Raw genomic sequence first — 21,705 nt, 5'->3', positions numbered from 1 at the left:
CATATAGTTGAGAAGTATAGATATAACCTGGTCACCATAAATAACTGGTCCCTGGTAGAGCTAGTCAGAGGAGAAGTAGTTGGCTGAATCATAAATGCTGCAAAATTCCTTAGTAAAAATGTTGCTACTGGAGAATCATCATTCATGAATGGAGATCACAGTGTGTTCAGAGACAACATTGCTGTCTGAACAAAAAACACACACAAGAATTCCACTGTAGTGATTCCAATTTAAAACAGGTTAAATAAATTATATAGTTAAATAATTAAAATAGCTATTAAAAAAAAGAAGAAAAAAAATCAAAGGAGCTGCCAAAAGGATGAAATGGTTATAAATGACCAGAATACTGCTTAAGATAGTAATGTTTCGGAGAAGGTGTATATCAGCTTATAAGAAGAGTTTAAGAGATCATCAAATTCTGGATGCTGAAAGAGCAGTGCAAAAAAGTGAAAAAAGGAATAAGGAGGAAAAAGCTCCAAAGACAGAAAGTTGTGTTCAGATACAATCCAGAGGGAAAAAAAAAAGGCGGGGGGGGGGGGGGGCAGAAATCTCGCCCATAATATAAAAAGTGTCATATGTCAGGCCAAGAAAGACTTTGAAAAAAAACTTGCTAAATTTCCTTACAACTAAAAGTCTGTGGGGCCAGTAGATATAATAAAGACATAAAAAAGATGCACAAAGAGAAGACCAAGGCTGAAAATGAATTCCTCACTTCAGCTTTCCTCACAGGAAGATTTAGGGAGGTTCTCACACTGTCAAAGAAACAATTTGGAGGAACTGTCTCAAGTACAGTGTCGATGAGAGACACTTGAGAAGAAAACAATAAAATGAGCAAATAAAGTACAAGGAATAAATAAAGATGTAAAGCAATTCCATATGAAATTCCCACACTATGAATTGTGGTATTTAGCTTCAGACAGAATCAGTACCATAAGAATGAGAAGTGGCAACTACGGGGCAGGTTTTACTACAGGATGCTGAAGAGGACCAGGAATCATATATCACTATGTGTGACATTTCAAGCCGTGCAAAGTAGTAGGAGCAAACTATACTAAAGAATAGAATTAGTATATAAATGGACAAATAATAGGTATTGGCTTTTGAAAGGGCACTCATGCCTGATAAATCTTTTACAGTTATTTTAAAGAGTCAGCGATGCAAGAAAGCTGTTGATACAGCACATGTTTAAACGAGCAATTTGAGAATCTTTCAGCATCTAGGAACACACATTAGATGAAACCAAGTGGGAGTCAACAGACCATCTTATATAAGGCTCAGCGTTTGGGTTTTTTTTTTCCATCAGGTCCCTAAATGTATGACCAGGGATAACAAAATGAGGCTGCATCACAGATTGTAAACTTCAGGGGAGGTGCAGCTATGGTACATGTGGATTTCCAAAGGCTTGGGTGAAGGTCTTTCAGCAGGGTCTACTAAGGAAACAAAACTGCTACGGAGGAAAAGAGAATATTTCCTGTGGACCAGCTAAAAGATAGGAAGCAAACAGTTGGAATAAGCATTTACCTTTCACAGAGGAGGGAAGTCACATATAGAGTTCCTCAGAGACATGCTCTGGAATCTGGGCATTGAATTATGGATGTACATCGATGAGAAAAGAGTGGCTAGTAAGGTGACAAAGTTTTCTGGTAATACTGAACCATTCAGGAGAGTAAAAACATCAGTGCAAAGACTTGCAAACAGATCTTATGATACTGAGTGAGTGAATGATAAAAAACTTAACTGAATTCAACATTGATACATTTCACAGGGAAAAACTAAGCTACATCCTAAATTTACAAATGCAGTGATGAACCAGTTGGCACAGAAACTAGCTCTTTCTACTCAGAAAAAAAGTATTTTGGGTTTATTGTATACAGTTCTATGCAAACATTGACTTAGTGCTCAATACAAATAAGAACTAAATAAATTACTAGGAATTGTTAAGAAATGAATAGAAATAACAATAAAGAACCTTATCATGTCAACCTTATCATGTAAATAGGAAGTGCTGTGTTCAGAGCTAGACAAGAGCAGTTTATGGGTTTAGTCCCCCAATCTCAAAAACAAAAACCTGAAAAAGATATAGAAAAGGGCAAGAAGAATCATCAAAAATATAGGACAGTATCCATACTTCTTGAAGAGTGATTAAGCAATTTTGACTTTTTTGTATGGAAAAGACATGATCAATAGGGTATTATTGTTAATATTTAGAAAATTGTTAATATTATTTAGAAAGTCCAGAAAGAACAATTATTTGCTGTTTCAGTACAAGAACTGAGGTCAAGCCATAGGTTTAAGACAAAGAAATAGAGCACTGTTTCACACAATGCACAATTAAAATGTAAATCTTGTTGCTACAGAATGTTGTAGAGAGCAAAGAATAACAAGATTCAAAAAGTAACTGGAAAAAATCATGAAAGAAGTGGTCAAAGATTACTAAACAGAAGAAATTAATTCAGGAAGTCCCTAAAGTTCCATTAACCCATGGAATGTCCCCATACAATGGGGAAAATCTCTCATCCATATCTCATTTTTTCCCTAAGAATTCATTAGTGGTCACAGGCTCCATGACCTCTCTTCTGACTCTTCAGAAAGTTTGTCTCCAAAAGAATTAAATTATGATCAGAGCTAAAATTAACATCTGTTGCATAATCTCACCTTCTTTATTTGATTTTATCCTTGCTTTTCACTAGTTAAGCCAGCTTTGATTTAAACCAGCGTGTAAGAAGAAAACAGACGCCAGAACATTGTTGCATATAAATAAAATTGTGGAAGTGGAATATTAAAAGAATCCAAGAACCATCAGTAGACTCTATAGTTGTCACACACCTCAAGATTCAGCAAGACATTAGTTTGTCTAGGATATACAAGTAGTGTCAGGATTTACAGTTATTTAAAACATGTCTATTCAGTACAGAAAAAAAGCAATGCAGCTCTGTAGAAGCAATGCAGCTTTGTAGGAGGATACTGACTGCAGCTTCTTTCAAAGTCTAAGAAAGTAAATAACAACTACTTTAGATTTTGTGCTTGTGCAAATTTTGAAAAACAGCGTAGCACAGTTGTGCATTACATACCAACTGACTCTCTGTCATCATAGGTGTCGATTTGTAAAGGTTGGCCTGCAAAAAAGGTAAGTATATACAGTATTACATACAATATCACAGTTATAGCAATGCCAGAAGAAAAATCCAAAGGGATAAGTTTTTTTCACTGATAATTGTTCACTGTTCCACTGTTAATGGTTCCTGAATGACAAAGTAATGCATTCACATTTGTCATTTCACTTGTATTTTTTGAGGCCTGTTTTAAGAAGAAGAAAAATACATGGACAGCAGTATGCTTAGCTACAGAAGCTTTAACCACTGATGCAGTGATGTGCAATTGGTAAGAGAAGTTGAAATATTGTCATTTGCATTTTATCTCTAGGTATAATCAAATATGAATGCCTGTTGTTAAAATTTTAGGGATACTTTTTTCTAAGTGCAGCAGCATTTCCCTTTTTCATCTTGATCTAATCTTGAAAAGTAAATCCTGACATTTCTGAACCTGCCTTTGCTAATTTGCAGCATCAATATTATTAACACTATCAATTGTATGGGGACCTCAGTCCAACTTTCTCATCCTTCTGACTTTACATAATGAGAACCAGAACAATCCTACTCGAGCATTACATTTTTTTCTGAGTATACATTGAACAGCAGCCGTCCTGTTTTCAAGATCAAGAGTATTTGTGCTAAATGCAAAATATTTGTGTTTGTATGTGAAATAGTCACGTGCCACATGCTTATTTGCCCACGCTGTGGCAAGATTCAGGATTTCTGGTGGTCATCTTCAAACTCTGTAGGAGTTCCTCTGGATAACACAGTGTTTCTGTCCAGATGACATGCCCTTCCTTGATGTAGCTGTGATTTGCAGGCCCTGAGACTCTGAAATGTGAATATTCTTCAGTATGGTGGTAAAAAAAGTACGAGATACAATGCTTAGATGTTATGGTTGTAGTATAAGACATGTCAGTACCATTACAGCCTGCACCTTCTAGAGAAGGACCACTACAGTTGGATTTTTTCAACTATATCTTCTCACAGTTTCAAGCAGAAAAGCAATTCCAGAACATTTGGAGAGGGAAGAATAAGCTCTTCCTTTGTTCCCCCATGACAGACCTTGCCGAGATTTGGCCACGGGAGTCCAGATGTGGTCTCCCAAGTGCTAAATAGAGATGTTTAATCACTCCCTGGACCTGCTGGCTCTACTCGTCCATCAGTGGTGAGAGAACAGCGTCACCGCGAGTCGTGGTGGAGGACTGAGCTCCTCACTGAGAGCACTCACATCTCTGAACACAGCCTCTGGTGGAGGAAACCTTCCCACTCACACAGGGACAGCTGTGATTTAGCACTAAATCTACAAGAAGTACATCTTCTGCCCGTGCCAGAGTAAACTAGAGTTTTTACTAGTGGTTACTTACATACTAGGGACTCTCTTTCAATGCCATTAACCAAGCGTGATGACCAATCTCATTGTGAGCTTAAAGACATCAAAGCATTTCAGAATGACCTACAGATACAAGCAGCTGGAATTAAATTCTCTCACTTCAGTGGTGCAAATTAAGAGTAAATCTCATTTGAAAGGGGTTACCTGAAATGTATATAAGCACAGCAGACCACAGATGAAGAAAAGCACTACTTATTTCTGCATGTCTGAGTGCATTTTTAGCTGCTTCATGTTCTCTCATTTTTTCACTTCTCAGTTTCATGTCTATAAGACTTAAAAAAGAATTTTTGTAGAATAGAACTGTCAAGAAGAACAAAATACCAATAATATACAAAGTAATTATTCCAATTAATCATGAGAAATTAATTTTAAAATACTTGTAAGTGGGGTTAAATGACAAAATTATAAATTTGCTAAAACTTGGAATTAGTTAAGAAAGCTTTCCTTGATAACAGTAATTATAGGGAAACACAATGACTAAGTAAATATATTAGGGCACTCAATATCCATAAAAGAAATTTATTTATAGAATTACTATGTTTATATTCTTAAAAACCAGAAGTATCATCCTTAAAGCCATGGTTTAGTAGACATGGTGGTGTTGAGTTGACTGTTAGACTTGATGATCTTAGAGGTCTTTTCCAACCTTAAAGATTCTATGATTCTATGCTACGATTCTAAAGGAGATGCACTATTATAAAATGGTGAATGGGATCATATCAAGGACCACACAGTTTAAAAAGCTGTTAAATTACAACTGTCATACTTGGTAGAAACTTCCGTAATTTCACTGAAGTCAGACCTTTTCCTGTACTTTTTATACACTCCCTTACTATTTGTGCAATCATTTACATCTTTAAAAGGTTCTGAAGTGTTCGAGAAGACAAAGAGTAACTGAGGCCAAGGCAAATCTATGCCATTTTAATTGTTAAATGGTAAGATATTTCAACATATTTGTGTAGTCTACTACTGAATATAACCTACTGAAATAGGTTATATTATATAATATATAATAGTAATATTATCATGTGTGTATACATATATATGTGCTTGCGTGTTTATAATACTTTCGCATGATGATGGATTTTCCTATCCCTGACTCATAAACAAATTGGAGCTTTTCTTTTAACTAAAAACACCCTCAAAGCAACATTTTGACAAGCATCTCAATATCAGACATCATGCATACAAAAATATTACGAAAATTATTGCTAAATTACCATTTCAATTCTTTCTAGTAAAATTAATTCAGTTGCATAAACTAAAAGCCTACTTCTAAAAGAAAAAAAAAAAAGATTTGCTAAAAAAGGCTACCTGAAAATCATTACTCCAAGACAGTTCACATGAGACACCACAGACCTCCTGCAGTAGCTCACAATTTGTTATTATGATAACAAGCGTCCATACAATACTCAGATCCTGGTTTCTATCAGAGACATTGTTAGATTGGCTCAAAATAGGCATCTTGTTTCAAAACAGACATCTTGCATTAAGAAATGTTGCCCCCTGGACTATATCTCCTCTAGTCAACAAAAGTCAGCACACACACAAGCTCAGGGACAGGTCCTTTGCAGTTAATGATTAGGATGCTCTCTTGCCTGCTTTGGTCCACACCAACTACCACTCTTCCAGACAGTTCTCCATTGTGGTCCAGAGGGCAGCGCAGTGTGTGCTGCTCCCCATAGGCTGAAGAGACAATGGCACCTTGGGCCTTGTTCTGGGCTAGGGGGCTTACTTTGAGGGGAGAGAAGTGGAATGGGATGAGGAGAAGGCAACTCTATGGAAAACCACCTCACTGCACCCTTACCCTGAGTGGTAGAGGACAAGCTCCCACCTGCTTTATAAGCTGGGACAGCAATGGTCTTTGCATGTCCTATCAAGAGAGGAGGAAGAGCTGTGACATATGTGGCGTATTCTTCAGGATACTCTGTTGCAGAGTGCAGTGATGGCAGAGTCCAGGAGAGCCTGAACCCACCAGCTTCAGCCAGTGCAGCCTGGAGACCACGGACTCTTAACATAGTTGTCTGATCAGCATGTATGTACAATTTATAGGAAAGGTTAGCATACCCATAGTCTTCTGTATTATTCCCAAATATATTTTGAAACATTGATTTGCTTCATTTATCTAGAAAGTTCCAGAGGAAGGAGGAGTTTATTAGGGTGATTTTCTATGCCAGCAAAGAAAACCTTGACTGTATCCCTAGGCATAGAAGTGGTATGCTTGAACTTATGGTATATGTCAGGCACAGTTTTGGAACCTGGAGATGTGCACTGAAGTGGTATTAAATATCATAGAATCATAGAATCATAGAATCACAGAATGGTTTCAGTTGGAAGGAACCTCAAAGACCATCTAGTTCCAACGCCCCTGCTGTGGGCAGGGACACCCGCCACTAGACCAAGTTGCCCAAAGCCCCATCCAACCTTGCCTTGAACACTGCCAGGGAGGGGGCATCCACAGCTTCTCTGGGCAACCTGTTCCAGTTCCTCACCACTCTAACAGTAAACAATTTCTTTCTAACATCTAATCTAAATCGACCCTCCTTCCGCTTAAGGCCATTACCCTTTGTCCTGTCACTACACTCCCTGACAAACAGTCCCTCACCATCTTTCTTGTAGGCCCCTTCAGATACTGGTAAGCCGCAATTGGATCTCCCCAGAGCCTTCTTTTCTCCAGGCTGAACAATCCCAACTCTCTCAGCCTGTCCTCATAGGAGAGGTGCTCCAGCCCTCTGATCAGCTTTGTGGCCCTCCTCTGGACTCTCTCCAACAGCTCCATGTCTCTCCTGTACTGGGGCCCCCAGAGCTGGATGCAGTACTCTAGGTGGGGTCTCACGAGAGTGGAGTAACGGGGCAGGATCACCTCCCTCGACCTGCTGGTCACACTTCTTTTGATGCAGCCCAGGACATACTCTGTATATATATATACTCTGTTCTCACAGACTACCTCTGAAACACACTCTTTTATTTCATTAAAAAGCTCTCTTCCAATATCCTTTCTAATTAGTATAAGCCAGCACAATCTGTCAAGTAAAAATCACAGTATGCAATAAAATATGCATACCGCCACATTCAAGAAGCAAAATTTAATTGATCAGTCAAGCATTGTGCTGGCATAAAACTGGAATGCCTCTATTACTTTGCCAGCACTGCTTTGATTTGAGGTTCAATAGAAATGCTGAATGATGAATAGTAAGCAGAGATTTCTCACCACATGACTAGATGAGTTGTAAGGAAAATATGGAACCTGCAGTAACTGTGTGTGCTAGTGAGAATTAAAATGTTAAATGGGTTTAATATTTCAGTAATCAAACAGATGACTCAATATAGAGATTTTCTTTATATGTTGGAACATGTGTATACGTGACAAAGTAGCTTCTGTTCATCTAAGGCTAAACTGTGGGGTTTCAGCCATCTCTGTACCTTGGAATGAAAAGTCAACCCCAAATTCTGATGGGGACTTCAACCAAAGCAAATCACCTACAGTGCAGGTTGAGTCCAAACAAATACATCCTTCAGCATCCATAACAGTCTGTTTGCCAAACAGCTGAGCTCTTGCCCCATGCTCGAACCAAATAACAACAAAGAAGTTTCTGAATAAATTAATTTTAACATAACATTCACACAGGTAAAATTATCAGTAGACACCACACTTAAGAGATTCCAGCCACGATGGATTTACAACAGTGGGAAGACATCTCAAGTCGCAATTGCAGGTGCTCTAACATACTTGCTTCTCTGTACTACAGTCAACACCTCAGGTCATGAGTAGGTGCCTGTGTCTGCTACATGCAGACTCACGCAGTATCATAGCAAGAGTAGATAAATTAGATATTTCTGCATGCAAAATATAGAGTAATTTTAAAAGTACTTACATATCTGGTTTCACGCCCAGCTGCTCTCTGCAGCGTTGTTGGCACCTTGTACAAAATAAATAGATACATTAAGAGAAAAGAATTACTCTGAGGAGTAACTCAAAGAGATTTTCATCGTCATGTCAAGTTGATCAAATTCAAGAAAACTTCAGTTTTCCAGAAAAATTAATGAGATACATGAGAATAAGGTATATTAAAGTTTTGCTTGATATGTTTACTGTAGAAAATACTATTTCACTTTTACTGCTCAAAAACTTTGATAACTTTCTGTCAAAGCTGGCCTTTAAATTATCTCTGAGAACTCTCATAACAAAATGTTTGTTAGTAGATTGCCACAGGTGTGGTTGCCCCATGAATTTAACTTAGATTTGCTCACAAAATAACCTGAAATGTCTTCTTTCCATATTCTCATTTGCAAGAACTTGCTTTCATCTGACTAATATTTCTAAATCATTTCCTTAGAACATACAGTCTTTTTTCCTTCCTGTGACTCTCTTTTACTTTCAGTTCAAGCACTTTTGTCTTTCATTCTGAGGTCTTTAGCTTCTTCCCCATGCTGCATCCTGTTAAACTCACCTTTTGCCCCCTTTATTTGATTTCATGACTTCTAACCGATGCCTTCCATTTGGTCAAGTCTCAATTCTCAGTTGCCCAAGGAAGTAGGTTTTGGATGGTATAGCTCAAAAGTGCAACTTAGTAGTAGCACTTTAACCACTTCGGATTCAGTGCAGGCATTGGAAAACATTTCCTCAATAACAGTCTCTGCTTGCTTTTTTCAGCTACTATCCTGTTTCCATCTTTCAGCTGCCTGAAGCCTGATTCACCACTGTGTGCTGGTTGACAGAAGTAATTTCAAAAATGAAAATGAAATTTGAAGTCTATATTGAATATACCTACTCAGGAACGCTGGTTCTGTGCCCTATTTTTGCATGGTGGACTGGACATTTGAATGCATTAACTTTTTGATGTATTCCTCTGTAAAAAATCCCTTTCCTCCTGTTCCCGGTTGAATTTCTGCCATTTTCACTTTCCTATATTGACTAATACCAACTTAAATTTACCTGGGGCAAACTGAATACAGGACCCTCCTCCCTTGGTTATTCATCTTTTTGAACCCAGAAGGCATATCAATATAACATAGTGAAACCAGAAGTTTAACACCAGTATACAAAGTTATTCCTGCCTCTCACTACCTGTTTGAGTTATCCAGGGTAAATGGATGTAGAAGACATCCCCCTCCTGTGAGGGGTGGGAATTGAAAGGAAATCGGCATTTAAGAGCAAGTCTATGTATTCATTTAATTTTTTGAAAACCCATAAAGAATATGAAAAAAAATGTTCTGAAAGATGTTTCCAATTGCTGAAGCAAGAAACATTGCCTCCTCTGTAGTAAGGACCCATAAATGGGATGAAATCTGGGAGACAGCCAGAGACCCTGCAATACGGAATGTAAGATATGAAGGATTTCTGTCTTGTAGATCCTAGCCTCTGAAACCTTAATAAACAGCTTGTCTTTCAAAATATTACTCCTTCTGACTTCAGGAAAGCATCCTGCAATGAAGACTGCACTGACGCCAGGGCTACAGTTCTGTCTTTCCATTTCTTTCAAATCACCAGACAATTCTACTGAAGTTGCATCTCTTAACTGAAGCTTTCTATTGTCATAGGCTTTACTGCTGTGATTTTGTTTGCTTTGTGTCCACCTTAAAGAGCGTTTGGCCTTATTTACCTACCTTCCCAACATCTGACTCCGTGCTCATCTGCAGGAAACTTGGAGAAGACTCACATCGGCGCTGGAAAATGATTTTCAACAGAGAATAGGCTTATTAATGACAAGAGACAAAAGGAAAGGAAGATAAAAAGTCAATCCCACACTCAGATGGGTTACCATAGTCAATGGGTCCTGTAGGACTTGATCAATGACAGCACACAGCTCTTCTGTTTGTTGTCTGAGCTGCGCAGGGGAGCACATCTGAAAAAGAAAGACACATCATTCAGTTAACCTTTGCTTTTTGTTTTCAGATAGAGATTTGGAAGAGATTTAACAGCATTACCTCTGAATGGGTGTCCAAAGTAGTGCCTTCAGTCACACTAGCATTCTTGTCTGGCTCTTCTAATGCCTGCAATTCAAAAGATTTTGGTGTGATACCGAGTTCAAAATTTTAAAAACCAGGCAAACATACATTTTTTGCAAGACTGTGTTTCCAAATGTTGCACTTTTTGTTTCACCATGGGAAAATGGAAAAAGAAGACATTACAGGCCTAGCAAGGTTCCTCAGGTTACCAACTTTTGATTCTGAGCTAGAGAGGGTGATGGCAGAGAGGGACAAAAAGTATTCAAGCTAGGTGAATTGTCTCTACTTTTAGAGATCAAAACCCGGCAATTTAAATTGTCTTCTCCTTCAACAATGCCCTCCTCCTTTGCAGTAAATGCAAGGTGGTGAACATGCGCCATGTGCCACAGAGGTGATGGGGGGCTGCCTGCCACGCACCGTCGGAGGAAAGCCTCCAGCTGTAAGGAGGCAAACAAGGCAAGGGTCCAAGCACACAGGGGGTCCTTTCTTTTCCTGCAGTAGACATTTTCTTTAACAAGTGCCTCCTGTTTACAGTGGACGGTAATTCCCCATTGCAACAAAGACTGTGCTTGATGTTTTTGGATTTTAGCCTGAAATCAGAAGTGTATAAAGTGAAATATGTGCTATACATATGTGATAAAACATGAAAACACAGCTGGTTTAAGCAGGTATGCAATCTCTCCAAAACAAAACACAAGCTTCTTGTGCTTGGATATACCTCCTGCTTTCCTACACCCATACTTGGAGCAGGTTTGAGAACAGTGGGAATCAGTATGCTGATCCCTCTGCTTTATCAGGAAACTCACAAAATACCCTCTAAAGCCAAACTCCAGTGCTCAGTTCCCTTTTCATCTTCATCCAGAGTCTGCGAGGCACACTCTCACTGCCATCACCCATTTTTCCTTTGAAGCAGTTTTCAAATAGACTCCGTGCGGAGACCAAAAATTGCTCTGGAAGCCTGCTGATGTGTGAAGCTGGACCTCAGGGGAGGGACCTGTAGGGTTTATGGATTTTGTTGTTTAACACATTACATTCTTCTGAAGTTTCATTTTGCTAGTTGTTTGCATTAAATAATAATAAAAGAAAAAAAGAGCATTCATATAAAGCACTTTTTCATGCGTGTGGGATTCTGTGGGAATGGACTGATCCCAGTGCAGTTGGTTTCAGGGCTGCCAGTCACAGGAGACATACATAGAGCTGGAAGGAAAATGGCAGAATCTTTAAAAAAAAAGAAAATAAGCATATACTTAAGTAGTTATTTCTGAGTTTAATTTTATTGAGCATATTTTTTTTCTCTCATTGCTGAGCTACTGGCAGCATACTTCTATGTATGTGTAACTGAAAAGCTAATGACAATTTACTTTTGATGTTATTTTAATACCATCCACAAATGATCCTGCATAGAAGCACATTTATGGAACACGATGTCTTCTATCAGAGAGTACAGTAAGAAAAAATGAAGAGTAGTTTCTTTCCAAACATATTTTTTCCCTCCCCTCCAGCTTTAGACAAACCTGTTGGCCTTAGAGTAGTTGGAGTTCAAAAGGAAAAAAGTAAAAGAATTATTATTTTTGACATACAGAAATTAACGCAATCTTATCTGAGGACTGAAGATAAATAGTCTTTCTCATCTCTGCTATCTCATCACTGTTACTCAGCTAAATTGTCAGACCAACAGACAGTCCTGTAGAAGAAGCTCAGCTAGAGAGGGATCAGCACTACACTGGAGTTACGTGTCCCCATTTCATCTTCAGTCAAGATTACATCCTCCTGGTAAACATAAAATGAAGTGATAAAAATGAAGTAGAAGAGTCATTCCAGTACCTATTAGGGCCAGGACTGCCAAAGCAGCCTGTTGTAGAGAGTTGAGGAGTCTCAGAATGTGAGTTAGGAAAAACGACCTGTTTCACTGAGATAAGTTTTAATCAGTCCCATGTTCAGAATGGAGAAGAGTCTCTTCCATGTCCCCAGCGTTTCCCTGCCTCTGGAAAGTCAGGAAAAAAAACCTGTGCGCCTAGATCTGCCGCTCTGCTGTGGGTCGGGCCAGCACCAGAGCTGCACTCGTCGTCAGCTGACAGCAGGTGAAGCCCTCTATAGGCAGATAGGAACAGCCTCACGCTCACAAGCCCTGGTCCTTATGGGGGACTTCAACCACCCTGACATCTGCTGATGGAAAGGGACAATGCAGCTGAGCATAAGCAATCCAGGAAGTTCCTGGAATGTGCCAATGATAACTTTCTCCTCCAAGTGACAGAGGAGCCCATGAGGAGAGGTGCCATGCTGGACCTTATTCTCACCAATAAGGAGGGCCTGGTAGGGGACATCAAGCTCAAGGGCAGCCTTGGCTGCAGTGACCATCAAATGGTGGAATTCAGGATCCTCAGGGCAGCAAGGAGGGCACTCAGCAAGCTCACTACCCTGGACTTCAGCAGAGCAGACTTTGGCCTCTTCAGGGATCTGCTTGGTAGAATACCATGGGACAAAGCCCTGGAAGGAAGAGGGGCCCAAGACAGCTGGCTAATATTCAAGAGTCACCTCCTCTGAGCTCAGGAGTGATGCATCCCAACAAAGAAGAAGTCAAGCAAAAACACCAAGAGGGCCCTGTGGATGAACAAGGAGCTCCTGGGCAAAGTCAAACAAAAAAAGGAAGCCTACAGAGGGTGGAAGCAAGGGCAGGTAGCCTGGGAAGAATACAGAGAAACTGTCCAAGCAGCCAGGGAGCAGGTTAGGAAAGCCAAAGCCCTGCTACAAATTAGTCTGGCCAGGGATGTCAAGGACAACCAGAAAAGCTTCTATAGGTATGTTAGTGAGAAAAGGAGGACGAGGGAAAATGTGGGTCCCCTCCAGAATGAAATGGGTGACCTGGTTGCTCAGGATATGGAGAAGGCTGAGATGATACTCAATGACTTCTTTGCCTCAGTCTTCACTGGCAAATGCTTGAGCCACACTACCCAGGTCACAGAAAGCAGGGACTGGGAGAATGCAGAACCGCCCACTGTAGGAGAAGATCACATTCAAGACCATCTAAGGAACCTGAAGGTGCACGAGTCCGTGGGACCTGACGAGTTAAATCCGTGGGTCTTGAGGGAACTGGCGGATAAAGTGGCCAGGCCACTCTCCATCATGTTTGAGAAGTCCTGGCAGTCTGGCGAAGTTCCCACTGACTGGAAAAGGGGAAAGATAACCCCCATTTTTAAGAAGGGTAACAAGGAAGACCCAGGGAACTACAGGCCGGTCAGTCTCACCTCTGTGCCTGGCAAGATTATGGAGCAGACCCTCCTGGAGACTATGCTCAGGCACATGGCAGATAACGAGGTGATTGGTGACAGCCAACACGGCTTCACTAGGGGCAAATCGTGCCTGACAAACTTGGTGGCCTTCTATGATGGGGTTACAGTGTCTGTAGATAAGGGAAGGGCAGATGATGTCATCTACCTGGACTTGTGCAAGGCATTTGACACTGTCCCGCATGACATCCTTGTCTCTCAATTGGAGAGACAGGGATTGGATGGATGGACCAATTGGTGGATAAGGAATTGGCTGGATGGTCGCACTCAAAGAGTTGTGGTCAACGTCTCAATGTCCAAGTGGAGAACAGTGACGAGTGATGTTCCTCAGGGGTCGGTACTGGGACCGGCACTATTCAACATCTTTGTCGGCAACATGGACAGTGGTATCGAGTGCACCCTCAGCAAGTTTGTCAATGACACCAAGCTGTGTGGTGTGGTCGACATGCTGGAGGGAAGGGATGCCATCCAGAGGGACCTTGACAAGCTTAAGAGGTGGGCCCATGTGAACCGCATGAAGTTCAACAAGGCCAAGTGCAAGGTCCTGCACGTGGGTTGGTGCAATCCCAAGCACGCCTATAGGCTGGGCGAGGAATGGATTGAAAGCAGCCCTGAGGAGAAGGACTTGGGGATGCTGATTGATGAGAAGCTCGACATGAGCCAGCAGTGTGCTCTTGCAGCCCAGAAAGACAACGGTGTCCCAGGCTGCATCAAACGAGGCATGACCAGCAGGTCGAGGGAGGTGATCCTGCCCCTCTACTCTGCTCTCGTGGAGTACTCCACCTGGAGTACTGCATCCAGCTCTGGGGGCCCCAGTACAGGAGAGACATGGAGCTGTTGGAGAGAGTCCAGAGGAGGGCCACGAAGCTGATCAGAGGGCTGCAGCACCTCTCCTATGAGGACAAGCTGAGAGAGTTGGCATTGTTCAGCCTGGAGAAGAGAAGGCTCCGGGGAGATCTAATTGCGGCTTACCAGTTTCTGAAGGGGGCCTACAGGAAAGATGGTGAGGGACTGTTTGTCAGGGAGTGTGGTGACAGGACAAGGGGTAATGGGTTCAAGTTGAAGGAGGGTCGATTTAGACTAGATGTTAGAAAGAAATTGTTTACTGTTAGAGTGGTGAGGCACTGGAACAGGTTGCCCGGAGAGGTTGTGGATGCCCCCTCCCTGGAAGTGTTCAAGGTCAGGTTGGATGGGGCTTTGGGCAATGTGGTCTAGTGGAGGGTGTCCCTGCCCATGGCAGGGGGGTTGGAACTAGATGATCTTTGAGGTCCCTTCAAACCCAAACCATTCTATGATTCTATGATTCTATGAGAAGTTGCTAAGCTTCTCAATATCCCCAAGAAAGTAATTATTAAGAAAAAATACATGTTTCTGCTTAAAATTCAACAGAGCAGTGGGAGGGGGTGAACACAATCAGGGGTAAGAAACAACTACCCAGAAGCTCCTGAGGAATCTTTGTAGAAGAATTACAGCCATATCCACAAGTCTGAGTTTAGAACCAAGAGTTTGGATAATTTAAGGACCATCATCATCAGTTTCAGTAGAAATTGGGAACCCACATATATTTCCATTTTGGAGCCTTCATTGACTAAAGAATTCAGGTGAGCACAGCACCAATACCTACATGCTCCATAGTCCCCCAAGATAGGGCTATTGTGCAGGAGCCATGCTAGAGAAAGCTGCAGTGTTCTTTTCCCTTTTTGAAGATTTGGAGAAGGAAAATTTTAATCTTCAAAGTAGTCCATCTAGTTTCTTTCACTGTTTTTTTAATATCTTTTTTTTCTTCCTTTTTTTTTCTTTCTATTTGAGCAGTCCAAGTCCGAAAAAGATAAGAAACAAAGAGAACTAGATTGTAGGCATCCCTATCACCTCTACAAGTAAAAATGTTTCTGTTTAATCTGTTGTTAGCTTTTCAAAACACAACTAATTTTTTTTTTTCCAGCAGTGTCTTTTTTTTTTCCCCACATTTCCACATAGAGAAAAATGTGAGATTAAAAAAGTACAACTAGCATTTCTGAACTCATTACTAGAGTTATCATGCATTAATATTATGATTAATTTAAAGCATTAGTATTATCAACAGTACTGTTGATTAGCACTATCAAAAATATTCAAGCTTCACTTCCTATGCTGATGGTCTAACAATATCAAAAGTGGAACATTCCTATTTAGGCATTAACTTTTTCTTTAATTATATATGAAAAAAAATAGTGGGACCACAATTTACAAGAGTGCAATTTAGAGAATGAAAAAGTATTTGTGACAGAATATAAATTTTCAGATGAAATAGCCAGTTGCTGAACTGCTATTTTTTTTCCTTGCAAAAGGCAACTTTGAGGGTGTGATACATATATCCCATTGATGTCAGTGACGACTACAACCCTTCCCTCTTCTTTCTCCCAAACTATTTGATTGCTAAAGCTGTATCAGAGCTGAAAGGATACTGGTAAATGATCCGAACAGGATCTCCAATATTTCATTAGCAGAACAAAAGGTCTTGGCAACATATAGAAAATATAGAACATAGCTTCATCCACCAATGAAGCACATCAATAGTAGGAAAAAAACCCCAAATATTGTAACCTGGATCTGACACAGCTTCCTTCTTACTGATGAGGCTTTGGGCAACGTGGTCTAGTGAAGGGTGTCCCTGCCCATGGCAGGGGGGTTGGAACTAGATGATCTTTAAGGTCCCTTCCAACCCAAACCGTTCTATTATTCTACGATTCTATTGTGAAAACCCTGGGCTGAGCAAAACCCAAAAAGTTTCCTCTTCTTTTATTTCTCTTCCTTTTTCTTTCCCATCTATATCTTTTTCTAAGCCCTCAGCACATGCAAAAAAAAAAAAAAAATCCCTCTGTATAATGGAACTTCACATACCATGTGTTCCTTAAAAAAACATATTCCTTAAAGATTCTGGGACATGATTCTGAATAGACCTGACTACTTTCCCTCTTATAAAATAATTAATATTAAAAGCTGCAAGGTGTTTGAAAGAAAGAGGGAGCTCATGGCCTGCTCTTACATTGGCATGCTTGGTTATTATTACAGACAAACAAGATCCTGTATCACTCTACGACTGCACATATTATTTCCTTTATTTCTTGCCGCTAGGTATTGATTTCTAGCTTGACAAGCATTTGGACATGAACACATAATATGGATGCGAGCAATTCACCTAGTAAGTGCACACCAGAAGTACCCGGGGAAAAATACAATCTTTTTTAATCAAAATATTCTCAACAAATTGTTGTCAGAAGTGCTTTCCAGGTCATGCTTGATAGTAGCCAATTGTCCAGCAGTTAGACCTATCATCTGAGACTGGGGAAAAAGTGGCCTCCAGGTCCCTGCTGGTTTCAAGAAGCAACTTGAATCTGCATTTGCCATGATCAGTTCCTATACCACAGGATGTTTAATAATACAATAGGTAAGAGCTCTCTCAAGGCAAGAACTTAAAGGTGGGTCTCCAATGTAACAGATCACTGCCATATTTCCTAAATTGCATTTTTTTTTTTCTTTTCACAAAAAGAAAAACCACTCTCATTTTCCTTCTACATGAGGAGGAAAATGCCTTTTTTTCCCCCCCTTTTTTTCTTTTTTACCTCCACAAAAAAAACTCCACTGCTGGCAGTCCACTGTGTAGGTGATAAGATGCAATTACTAGGTCTTTGGAGTTTTTCTAGAAGTGTAACATCATCCAGAAAGATTGTTTTAGATTCTTTTGAAGTTAGCCAAATTGCATTGCAACACAAGAAAATGTGAAGAACAGCCATAAACAGACAAAATCAAGAATCGAAAATATTTATTCTTTAAGACAAAAGATTTTTTCTACACTTAAAATTGAAATTATAGTTCTATACTTGTAATTGGTTGATAAACACAAGCCAGATAAGTCAACAGTGCTTTCATTTGCACCTCTTCCACCCATAGCCAGTTATATCTAGTGCTTTTCAGATGACTAGATAAGTGTGTGATAAGCCTTGACTGTGAAGCAGGTGTGCTTCATGGCACACCCCATCATCCTGGTTTCACTACAGTTCAGACTGGGGGAAGTTTGAACAAAACATTTGCAGAACCTCTCCCCTCCAAGTCTATACGCCCACGCTTCCTTCCAATCAAAGGGATGCCCAAATAACGAGACGCTGGAGGGAAGGGATGCCATCCAGAGGGACCTTGACAAGCTTAAGAGGTGGGCCCATGTGAACCGCATGAAGTTCAACAAGGCCAAGTGCAAGGTCCTGCACGTGGGTCGGCGCAATCCCAAGCAAAACTACAGGCTGAGCAGAGAATGGATTGAGAGCAACCCTGAGGAGAAGGACTTGGGGGTGTTGGTGGGCAAGAAGCTCAACGTGAGCCAGCAATATGTGCTTGCAGCCCAGAAAGACAACGGTGTCCCAGGCTGCATCAAAAGAGGTGTGACCAGCAGGTCGAGAGAGGTGATCCTGCCCCTCTACTCTGCTCTCGTGGAGTACTCCACCTGGAGTACTGCATCCAGCTCTGGGGGCCCCAGTACAGGAGAGACATGGAGCTGTTGGAGAGAGTCCAGAGGAGGGCCACGAAGCTGATCGGAGGGCTGCAGCACCTCTCCTATGAGGACAAGCTGAGAGAGTTGGCATTGTTCAGCCTGGAGAAGAGAAGGCTCCGGGGAGATCCAATTGCGGCTTACCAGTTTCTGAAGGGAGCCTACAGGAAAGATGGTGAGGGACTGTTTGTCAGGGAGTGTGGTGACAGGACAAGGGGTAATGGGTTCAAGTTGAAGGAGGGTCGATTTAGACTAGATGTTAGAAAGAAATTGTTTACTGTTAGAGTGGTGAGGCACTGGAACAGGTTGCCCGGAGAGGTTGTGGATGCCCCCTCCCTGGAAGTGTTCAAGGTCAGGTTGGATGGGGCTTTGGGCAATGTGGTCTAGTGGAGGGTGTCCCTGCCCATGGCAGGGGGGTTGGAACTAGATGATCTTTGAGGTCCCTTCAAACCCAAACCATTCTATGATTCTATGATTCTATGAGAAGTTGCTAAGCTTCTCAATATCCCCAAGAAAGTAATTATTAAGAAAAAATACATGTTTCTGCTTAAAATTCAACAGAGCAGTGGGAGGGGGTGAACACAATCAGGGGTAAGAAACAACTACCCAGAAGCTCCTGAGGAATCTTTGTAGAAGAATTACAGCCATATCCACAAGTCTGAGTTTAGAACCAAGAGTTTGGATAATTTAAGGACCATCATCATCAGTTTCAGTAGAAATTGGGAACCCACATATATTTCCATTTTGGAGCCTTCATTGACTAAAGAATTCAGGTGAGCACAGCACCAATACCTACATGCTCCATAGTCCCCCAAGATAGGGCTATTGTGCAGGAGCCATGCTAGAGAAAGCTGCAGTGTTCTTTTCCCTTTTTGAAGATTTGGAGAAGGAAAATTTTAATCTTCAAAGTAGTCCATCTAGTTTCTTTCACTGTTTTTTTAATATCTTTTTTTTCTTCCTTTTTTTTTCTTTCTATTTGAGCAGTCCAAGTCCGAAAAAGATAAGAAACAAAGAGAACTAGATTGTAGGCATCCCTATCACCTCTACAAGTAAAAATGTTTCTGTTTAATCTGTTGTTAGCTTTTCAAAACACAACTAATTTTTTTTTTTCCAGCAGTGTCTTTTTTTTTTCCCCACATTTCCACATAGAGAAAAATGTGAGATTAAAAAAGTACAACTAGCATTTCTGAACTCATTACTAGAGTTATCATGCATTAATATTATGATTAATTTAAAGCATTAGTATTATCAACAGTACTGTTGATTAGCACTATCAAAAATATTCAAGCTTCACTTCCTATGCTGATGGTCTAACAATATCAAAAGTGGAACATTCCTATTTAGGCATTAACTTTTTCTTTAATTATATATGAAAAAAAATAGTGGGACCACAATTTACAAGAGTGCAATTTAGAGAATGAAAAAGTATTTGTGACAGAATATAAATTTTCAGATGAAATAGCCAGTTGCTGAACTGCTATTTTTTTTCCTTGCAAAAGGCAACTTTGAGGGTGTGATACATATATCCCATTGATGTCAGTGACGACTACAACCCTTCCCTCTTCTTTCTCCCAAACTATTTGATTGCTAAAGCTGTATCAGAGCTGAAAGGATACTGGTAAATGATCCGAACAGGATCTCCAATATTTCATTAGCAGAACAAAAGGTCTTGGCAACATATAGAAAATATAGAACATAGCTTCATCCACCAATGAAGCACATCAATAGTAGGAAAAAAACCCCAAATATTGTAACCTGGATCTGACACAGCTTCCTTCTTACTGATGAGGCTTTGGGCAACGTGGTCTAGTGAAGGGTGTCCCTGCCCATGGCAGGGGGGTTGGAACTAGATGATCTTTAAGGTCCCTTCCAACCCAAACCGTTCTATTATTCTACGATTCTATTGTGAAAACCCTGGGCTGAGCAAAACCCAAAAAGTTTCCTCTTCTTTTATTTCTCTTCCTTTTTCTTTCCCATCTATATCTTTTTCTAAGCCCTCAGCACATGCAAAAAAAAAAAAAAAATCCCTCTGTATAATGGAACTTCACATACCATGTGTTCCTTAAAAAAACATATTCCTTAAAGATTCTGGGACATGATTCTGAATAGACCTGACTACTTTCCCTCTTATAAAATAATTAATATTAAAAGCTGCAAGGTGTTTGAAAGAAAGAGGGAGCTCATGGCCTGCTCTTACATTGGCATGCTTGGTTATTATTACAGACAAACAAGATCCTGTATCACTCTACGACTGCACATATTATTTCCTTTATTTCTTGCCGCTAGGTATTGATTTCTAGCTTGACAAGCATTTGGACATGAACACATAATATGGATGCGAGCAATTCACCTAGTAAGTGCACACCAGAAGTACCCGGGGAAAAATACAATCTTTTTTAATCAAAATATTCTCAACAAATTGTTGTCAGAAGTGCTTTCCAGGTCATGCTTGATAGTAGCCAATTGTCCAGCAGTTAGACCTATCATCTGAGACTGGGGAAAAAGTGGCCTCCAGGTCCCTGCTGGTTTCAAGAAGCAACTTGAATCTGCATTTGCCATGATCAGTTCCTATACCACAGGATGTTTAATAATACAATAGGTAAGAGCTCTCTCAAGGCAAGAACTTAAAGGTGGGTCTCCAATGTAACAGATCACTGCCATATTTCCTAAATTGCATTTTTTTTTTTCTTTTCACAAAAAGAAAAACCACTCTCATTTTCCTTCTACATGAGGAGGAAAATGCCTTTTTTTCCCCCCCTTTTTTTCTTTTTTACCTCCACAAAAAAAACTCCACTGCTGGCAGTCCACTGTGTAGGTGATAAGATGCAATTACTAGGTCTTTGGAGTTTTTCTAGAAGTGTAACATCATCCAGAAAGATTGTTTTAGATTCTTTTGAAGTTAGCCAAATTGCATTGCAACACAAGAAAATGTGAAGAACAGCCATAAACAGACAAAATCAAGAATCGAAAATATTTATTCTTTAAGACAAAAGATTTTTTCTACACTTAAAATTGAAATTATAGTTCTATACTTGTAATTGGTTGATAAACACAAGCCAGATAAGTCAACAGTGCTTTCATTTGCACCTCTTCCACCCATAGCCAGTTATATCTAGTGCTTTTCAGATGACTAGATAAGTGTGTGATAAGCCTTGACTGTGAAGCAGGTGTGCTTCATGGCACACCCCATCATCCTGGTTTCACTACAGTTCAGACTGGGGGAAGTTTGAACAAAACATTTGCAGAACCTCTCCCCTCCAAGTCTATACGCCCACGCTTCCTTCCAATCAAAGGGATGCCCAAATAACGAGACGCTGGAGGGAAGGGATGCCATCCAGAGGGACCTTGACAAGCTTAAGAGGTGGGCCCATGTGAACCGCATGAAGTTCAACAAGGCCAAGTGCAAGGTCCTGCACGTGGGTCGGCGCAATCCCAAGCAAAACTACAGGCTGAGCAGAGAAT

General features: G+C 40.5%; 1 protein-coding gene across 12 annotated transcripts in view; it reads right to left on the bottom strand.

Moving 5' to 3' along the window:
- MLIP (muscular LMNA interacting protein) overlaps positions 1-21,705 on the bottom strand; it is a 180,276-nt gene that overhangs the window by 35,628 nt on the left and 122,943 nt on the right. For all 12 annotated transcript variants that reach the window (XM_075747363.1, XM_075747372.1, XM_075747367.1 and 9 more), the window contains 5 exons: positions 10,414-10,479; positions 10,248-10,331; positions 10,093-10,152; positions 8,361-8,405; positions 3,072-3,116 (listed from right to left, as the gene is read on the bottom strand). In XM_075747363.1, the coding sequence (XP_075603478.1) occupies positions 3,072-3,116; positions 8,361-8,405; positions 10,093-10,152; positions 10,248-10,331; positions 10,414-10,479 (300 nt within the window). The remainder of the gene's footprint in view (positions 1-3,071; positions 3,117-8,360; positions 8,406-10,092; positions 10,153-10,247; positions 10,332-10,413; positions 10,480-21,705) is intronic.

Source organism: Balearica regulorum, chromosome 3, assembly GCF_011004875.1.
Source record: "Balearica regulorum gibbericeps isolate bBalReg1 chromosome 3, bBalReg1.pri, whole genome shotgun sequence".
Classification (NCBI taxonomy): Eukaryota; Metazoa; Chordata; class Aves; order Gruiformes; family Gruidae; genus Balearica; species Balearica regulorum.
Note: the sequence above shows the minus strand (reverse complement) of the source record. Positions and strands in the feature narration are given on the sequence as shown.